The sequence below is a fragment of the Hyalella azteca genome, unplaced genomic scaffold (genome assembly GCF_000764305.2).
Source record: "Hyalella azteca isolate HAZT.00-mixed unplaced genomic scaffold, Hazt_2.0.2 contig4442, whole genome shotgun sequence".
NCBI lineage: Eukaryota > Metazoa > Arthropoda > Malacostraca > Amphipoda > Hyalellidae > Hyalella > Hyalella azteca.
Window position 1 is genome coordinate 7,979 of NW_025934656.1, and position 8,048 is coordinate 16,026.

General features: G+C 38.8%; 1 protein-coding gene across 1 annotated transcript; it reads left to right on the plus strand.

Annotated features, from left to right (window-relative positions):
• Positions 1-4,685: 4,685 nt before the first annotated feature.
• Positions 4,686-7,720, plus strand: LOC108670656 (esterase CG5412). Its single transcript, XM_047880019.1, has 5 exons — positions 4,686-5,126; positions 5,669-5,879; positions 6,239-6,264; positions 6,848-6,956; positions 7,514-7,720. Exons 1-5 carry the CDS (start codon positions 5,032-5,034, stop codon positions 7,691-7,693), a joined length of 621 nt encoding a protein of 206 aa, XP_047735975.1. The 5' UTR covers positions 4,686-5,031; the 3' UTR covers positions 7,694-7,720.
• Positions 7,721-8,048: the final 328 nt, after the last annotated feature.

Consider the following 8,048-nt stretch of genomic DNA (forward strand, 5'->3'; position numbering starts at 1 on the left):
GAATAACAGGAAACTCTTTACCAAATTTACATGCTTCTAACTATTCATGTGTAGGATTTTTAAATGTGTTATCTGCTGGATCATTCTTATCGTTCACAAAAATGTATGAGACCGCACGCGTCAAGTAATTGTGTCATACACACGGCAGTTGAACCTGTAAGCTGCTGCACGTGACATAGCTAGCCAAGATCAGCAGTCTCTTGAGTTTGGTTAGGCTGTTGTTAGCTGATGATTACCCTCAACAGTCAGCTGAGTGCTATGAAGGCAGACTATTTATTATTATTATTATTCCACGAAGAGATTGTCGTGGCGTCTCGTTCAGATCGAACTTCGAGGGCACATTACAAGTGGCTAAAAAGACACGAGAGGATAAAAACAGATGACGTCTATACTAAAACAAAGGACATATGCCAAGACTGACGACGTCTATGCTAGAAAAAACAACACCTACGCTAAACCAGTAATGTCCATGATAGATTAGATGACCGCTAGGCCTAAGATTCAAAGGCTCTACGAAAAAGTTCTGTTTTTAGGCGTCAAATAAAAAACGGCAGCAACGGCGTTGACTAGCTAGTAGCTTATGGCAGGAATTTTTGATAGCCTATGTTTTCTGCCTTTTTAGTCGTGCTGACTACAGCCGATGTATTCTGCTGTTGCCTCGCTTATGTGAGGTTGTGTCTTTTCCTGGTCTATGTACCTAATGCTGTGATTATAATTTAAATTGGAGCATTATAAACTTTTATTTTTAGTGAAATAACGACTCTAACGAAAAAGAGTTTTAATAAATAATTTTAAGTGTGCTTCTTCATGATCTTAATCTATTCCTACTGAACCAGCAGTCTGCTGCCTAAAGACAAGGTTAGTTATTGACGGCATTGAAGGTTAAATAAATGAGCACAGTTGCCTGGAATTAATTTATATATTGTCTTGGCTTTTAGCTGCCAGCACCCGCCCCTGACATTTGTGAATAATAGTCCCTAATAATGTTCAGTTGGCTTGTAGCAGCTCTAGCCGGTGACAATATGATTAGCAAATAAGAGATACAGTCCCATCGAGATGGTTGTCAAGGCTGAAATCAATCCTAAATTATTCTAAAACTTGCCTCACTTCCTCTGCAGGCATAAGATTCTCGAATTAATTTCTCCATTTCCATCAGGCGATGTGGCGGACTGCAAGATTCTCGAGTCCCTCGACGAGTCTGGCGACGAGAAGTTCAAGTCACGTGGCATCAGCCCCGCCTTCGAACACTACATCCTCATCACTCCTAGAAATAAATCCTGGAAGACAGAATGCTAACATAAAGTGGTGTAAATTCCAGCGCTACATCCTCATCACTCCTAAAAATAAATCCTGGAAGACAGAATGCTAACATAAAGTGGGGTAAATTCCAGCGCTACATCCTCATCACTCCTAGAAATAAATCCTGGAAGACAGAATGCTAACATAAAGTGGTGTAAATTCCAGCGCTACATCCTCATCACTCCTAAAAATAAANCCTGGTGTGTAACAGGGTCGAGGGCCCTGGTGTGTAACAGGGTCGAGGGCCCTGGTGTGTAACAGGGTCGAGGGCCCTGGTGTGTAACAGGGTTGAGGGCCCTGGTGTAGTAAGTAATGCCTTCACTTCTACTCTGTCGGTGTCTTCATTCCAGTGTCTTGACGATTGTTTGTCTTCTCAGCACAATCCAATTCTGTTGGCAAACAATGAAATAAATACGATTTTCTACCTCTGAAAGTGCCAAAGGGAGTTGATGCATCAAATTGATTTATATTATGTATCTATTAATATGTCAATAAGTCGTCATTTGTTACATTTTTTAACACGCGCGATAAGTAGATACACCATTTCTTGAGAGGTGTAGCACTAGAGCGGCTGTAGGCGTTTTATTGAGTTTGCTGAGTCTTTCTTATTGTGATGCTCTCGCTGTCATCTCAAATGCATTAAATATGACTATATACCGCGTCACACTTCATATTATTCACAGTCAGGCTACTCTATTTTGGCTATTGAATAATATTCTATAAAATTGCTGCTTTATTATTCTATTCATATATTGTACAATGTATATTATTTTAATGTAGGGCATATTATATTCTAATATTCACAATATCTTGTATTCTGATTATACCTATATCGAAATAATTCAAATCCCTTAATTAAGGGACAAGCTCCAGGCTGGCAGAGAGTTATCTGTATAATTTATTTCTGTCGTTTTAATGTATCCGTGTATACATAAACACGAGGAAGCTTTCTTAATGTGGCTTCAGCTTCAGAATAAATTTTCTTTTCCGTGTACATGGCGTTTACTCAAATTTCGAAGATTATGTGTTGGTATTCTTTATTAAATTGGCTATTTGTTGATATCCTTCGCGATGTTTGTTCGTCATTTGTACAGGAATCCGCCGGTTATATTGTTGGGCTCTGTAGTGTTGGTACTGTTATTATTTTTATTTTTTTTATTGTCTGTCTTCTGGGAGTGGCATGTGGGTTGTTCTTGCGAGAACGCTGCGTTCTTCAGGATTTTAATCATGTATAAGAATGAGTTGTTATTCATTAACACAAATTACTGAAATTAAATGGAAAATATACATATTGCTAGTTTATTGTTGTCTACCCATTGGCATTGAGGCTAAGGGTCGTGGAAATTGTATTCAAAGTCAAGTTATTATTATTTGGTTATATTATTCATATCAGTTGAGTTATATAAATATTAAGTTGATATTAAGTTTAAGTTTTATTATACTCGTGGCGTGGAAGTTACAATCAAGACCTGCCGCATCAATCGACGTTTAATTTTCATTTGTAGCCAGTCAAAAGTTATACTATGTTATTAAGTAAATTCGTTATTTTGTCAGAATGAAGTAGGCTTAGGTTTCCCGCTCGCTGATTATCGAATAAAAAGATTAGTAGGGCTCACCATTCACGTAAGTTCCTATGCATTTATATTTCGTTGTCACCTTCTCGTCCATTTTGCCGAGAAGTACTGTCCACTGTGATATTTTGTTGGATACGCCCCCTCAGGAGGGACTTCTGACGGGTGTCTGTGCGCGTCAGAAGTCCTATGGGATTTCGCGTTCCTAGGGGTTTGTTCCTGAGCGCCCCACCGCTGAGCTCGCGGTGTCTGACTGCAGGTCCCAGTTGTGGGGTTAAGTTATTATGTAGGTAGAATTCCTTACATTAAGTTATTATGTAGGTAGGATTCCTTACATTAAGTTATTATGTAGGCAGGATTCCTTACATTAAGTTATTATGTAGGTAGGATTCCTTACATTTCCCTTCTCTATCTCTCTCGTGCGGGCGGCCGACGTCCCGTGTAAGCGACCTCTTGTTACACCATTCACGTAAGTTCCTATGCATTTATATTTCGTTGTCACCTTCTCATCTATTTTAGTAGAAAAGTATGTGGTACTTTGATATTTGTTTGTTGGATACGCGTGTGTATTTATAAGTGTTGAAATTCCCAAATTTGTAATTTCATTTGTTCTGATGTGTGGAATTATCAATTATGTCCCGCTGTTTTATAATGAAAAGAAAGGAGATAAAAGAAGGCTGAGTTGCTGCTTTTTCCGTTGTTTCCTCCCTGGCCAGATTTAGGTGACTATTGAAAATTTAGCCAAAACACCAACTCCTGATGAAAACTTCTGCATATTTTAATATCATTGAAATTCCCATGATCGCGAATTTCCCTAAATCGCGAATTTCTCTAAATAGCGAATTTCCCTAAATCGCGAATTTCTCTAAATAGCGAATTTCCCTATATCGCGAATTTCTCTAAATAGCGAATTTCCCTAAATCGTAAATCAACCAAGAACTTAGGAGCAAACGAAATGCCATGTAAGTTCACCATAATTTCTTCAAAGAAATTCTAATGAATTTAATTAGTTTTTTCTTTGAAGAAAAAATTATTTTAATAAAATATGATTTGAAAAGTTTATTTGGCAAAGAAAGAAATTATGGTGCGTTGTTTCGTGCTCAGGGGTACCGCCTAAATATTCTTATAAATAAATTCTAGATTATTTATAGAGTGCCAACCATGGACACCTAAAGATTTGCCCCGAAGTAGGCCTACGGTGCCCTAAATATTCGTATAAATAAATTCTAGATTATTTGTGGAGTGCCAACCATGAAAACCAAAAGATTTGCCTCGAAGTAGGCCTATGGCCGACCTCAGGGAGATGTTGGCGCAACATCTAAGGGGCCGGCGATCCCTGGGTACCCTGGTGCCGTCTCATTCATTTATCAATATTTTATTACATTAATTATATATACCAATATTGTTTATTATATTTATTTGCTTTGAGGAACGCAAAAAAAGCGAGCGATGCAGGATTTGAGATGCGACGGGCTTAGTTTAGCCGCCGTTGTATTCTTCTTCCTGAGTTTTATTTGATCAGAATTGATATTTATATTATTTTTAGTGTGAATTTATTAAACAATTAACTTGAGAATAATTGTAATATTTTTGCATATGGGTTTAGGCTTGAGGATGGGTTTATTAAAATTTATATACGCGATCGTTTGCTTAAGCTAGTTGAATTAAAATTAGATTAGATTTATTCTATAAGAGCTTTTATTTTACACATCAATCAATTATATAATTCATTGTATTCAGCCTTGAAACAAATAAAATTCTTTCACTCCGATTTCATAATTCCGTCCAATATTCTCATCTCAATTTTTGATCACTCTTTATGATGTTCTGAAGATTATTAATGTTAAAATATTAGACTTCCGTACCTGGTCTGGGTGTGAAAAATTGTGCTTGCGTCTCTGGAGAACTCGTTTAGCTCATGGTTTGTTTTGAACCAAATTTGCTATCAGGGTTAAATTTACTTTATATTTACCACGATTCAACATAATCACTCTGTTAAGATCTTTCGAGGTTGCTGAAAATTTAGAATAATTTCATTCCGTTTTACCAAGAAGGGAAATCGTATTAAATAATAGGTTATTTAATATAATAGGTTAATAATAGGTTATTTAATATGATAGGTTATTAATAATAGATTATTTAGCAGAAGAAAAGAAAGAAGATGAGTAACCCGGCAGGCCGTAAGCTGCGTATCTTGTGCCTGCACGGCTACCGGCAAGACGCCGAGACCTTCAGACGAAGAATTGGCGCCTTGAGGTGGGTGGAAAAACGAAGAAAATTACGTTTTTATCTGCGAAAAAAATTAGACCTGTAATGTCCGATAAGCTTAGAAAACTTGATTTTTTTCGATATGGGATTAAAGTGTCGTGATAGTACAAATATCAATAATCTTCGCAAAGAACAACGAATTTTTTTGTGGGGTTTTAAAGCGTGGGCTCATAATTGACGCGGTGATTTCCTTATCAATAGAAACGAAATATCACATCGAGGTAGGAATTGGGATACCTACAAATGGCTTCGTTTTCTTCAAGACCAATAAAATAGGGAAAATTTAACATATTATTGTTGTACCATTACTTAAATGGTAGTGATAACACTTAAATACTATAAAATATCATAAATGTGGGTTTTGGATAATGCTTATAGAATTTGAATAAAAAACGTGACACTAAATTGCGTATGTTGTGGCATTTTCGTTTGTTTTTTGATATATTTTTGAATGATTCTGATCACTTGTAAATGCCAGTGAAGTAACGTCCTGATTATATTGATCATATTTCTACTCGCACGCTACGCAGGAAGAAGCTTAACTCGCTGGCCGAGTTCGAGTTCGTGGAGGGGAGCCTGGAGGTGGTGGCGGGTGACGAGTCCGGTATCCCCGGGGAGGAGGGGCGGGCCCCGGGTCGCGGGTGGTGGTTCTCGAGGGAGGACGGCTTCTTCCGGGCTACCCACCATTCCGACTACCAGAGGGGCTTCGAGGTCCGCAATATAGTATTCATTAATAGTGGTGTCTAAATTGCATAGGCTAAATCTGGCCTATCGCCGATTCTAGACTCGCGGAATTCTCGCTACTTGCTGGGGTTTCGAACCGCAATTCGCTGTTCCGAACTTGCTTTTGGCAACCATCCGGCCGCATCTCCGCTCTTGAGCGGAACTGTCACAGGAAGCTGGGATCGAATCCGCAACTAGTTGTTTCAATCCTGGTACTTTGAGCTTGAACCACTCGGCCAACCTGCTTTAAATTATATTTATGTTTAATTGTCCAGAATTTATTGATTTGACTATAGCCACTGGGCCACCTGCCCTCAATATCCTTATCTTATGGCTGTAGGAGGATTTCGTTGTGATGAAAATTTTACGTGTACCAGTTACAAATTTGTGTAACTTACGCGAGGTGATCTTACGATGCCCCAATCACGTAGTCTATAAAGGCCCGTTTACACTAGTGGCAACGACATGCGCTTTGAGTCGTTTGCTGCAGTGCCTCACCGCGCACAACCGTTCACACTGTTTTTGTACTCGGTAGTTTGAGAACGCGCGCTTTGAATACTAGTTGCCACCTAGACGTCAATGAGGATGGATGTAACCGAATTTGAGCTGTGGGCAATTGTTCTCGGGTGTGCTGCTGTCCGTCATTCTTCGCACTATGCCAGTTTTAAACGAGAATTTAGCATAGGCATCATAATTAGAGAACTAGCAGATTCAAAAAGACACAGTTTATAAAAAACATAGTCTATTCTTAATTAAAAAGTTCCAATATTCGTACCGATATTATATCATCCTTTGAAATCGCTAAAAGGTAATGCATAAATTGTCAGGAGTTGCTAAAATCACATAAACTAAACACGTCATGTAAAAATAACTTGCATCATTTGCATTTCGATTTTTGTACTCCTTTGACAAGGAGTTTGACTCCTAACCCTTATTGGCTGAGTGCTGGTCAAGTTTGATATATAACCCTTTACGGTTGGGCGCAGGTTCGTGGTGTTGGTGTCGGGGTTCAAGTCTCGCTGCAGTCTACACGCCGCCTTCTACGAGCACGTCATCCCTACGCCCTCCCTGCACGTCTGCGGCCTCGCCGACCAGGTGCCTTACATGCTCTTCTTTCTGGTAGCGGCGCGCGCTGTTGCATTTGACCGGAAACATTCAACCTGGAAACTGGTTACAACAACATGGTGATACCCAGCGGATAAGATACAGTCTCTCATCACTTTTCCCCTATGGTCGTCTCATGATTTTATCCCAGTCTCGAGTACATTGATGATAGGTGTAAGAATTGATACAGGGCTTCATGTAAAAATTTTTATACCGTTTCTAGGATGTGAATTTTTTAGATAGTGTATTTTTCCCTTGGAGTAAATAGTTGATCTATATGTTTTTTCTTTTGAAGAAGAAGAAGAAGAAGAAGAATATTCTGATTTTCAAATTCGTCGATGACGCGCGTTTCCTCATCAACTAACACGTGCAACGAAAACGTGTTCGAATGCACTTCAAAAGTATTTATTGCGTTTAAAATTACACTTCTTTGGATATTGTAACTTTGGTTTCCATTAATTAAGCAGTATTTCCTTCCATGATAATGAATCACGTTGTTGCTATTGTTTCTCGACGGAATTCGTGTTTCAGATACATTCTTATTACAGATCGTCGACGTGTCGATGAGTGAGGACTTCGCTGCGTGTTTCTCCGACGCTATAATTGTACGTCACAGCGGCGGCCACTTCGTTCCCTGCACTCCGGAAGTGACGCCACCTTTAATTGAATTTCTCGCTAGATTTAAACGTGCTGTAGCAGAGCATGCACAGAAAAATGAACAAACTTAGCTAGCCAATAAAATTCCTCGGCATGTTGCTATTGTCATTCTTTCCTATCCGAATTGAACAGCCTAGGTTTATAGATATACGTATCTTGAAATATCAATGTATTTAGCACAGCGTAGCATCTTCGGCGTTGAAGAGATATGCCTGTTTAGGCCTATTGCCGGTTCTCGTACTTTTCTTGACTTTCACAGATCTAAAAACTGGCATTTTGAAAAGATTTTTTCAAATGATGTTGATTTATTCCGTCACTGGACTTTAATAGTTCCGTATGGTGCTAGGAATTTCAAGACAATATATACATCTGCATAGCACTGTCTAGTTTATCATTGAACGCGTTCATACTCGGAGCGTCAACGAT

What these genes read in the sequence shown, in the direction of transcription:
- LOC108670656 (XM_047880019.1), top strand. Translation starts at nt 5,032, where the DNA reads ATGAGTAACCCGGCAGGCCGTAAGCTGCGTATCTTGTGCCTGCACGGC. An exon ending in CGAAGAATTGGCGCCTTGAG is followed by an intron (nt 5,127 to 5,668) that starts GTGGGTGGAAAA and finishes CACGCTACGCAG; the next exon opens with GAAGAAGCTTAACTCGCTGG. An exon ending in TAGTATTCATTAATAGTGGT is followed by an intron (nt 5,880 to 6,238) that starts GTCTAAATTGCA and finishes TACGTGTACCAG; the next exon opens with TTACAAATTTGTGTAACTTA.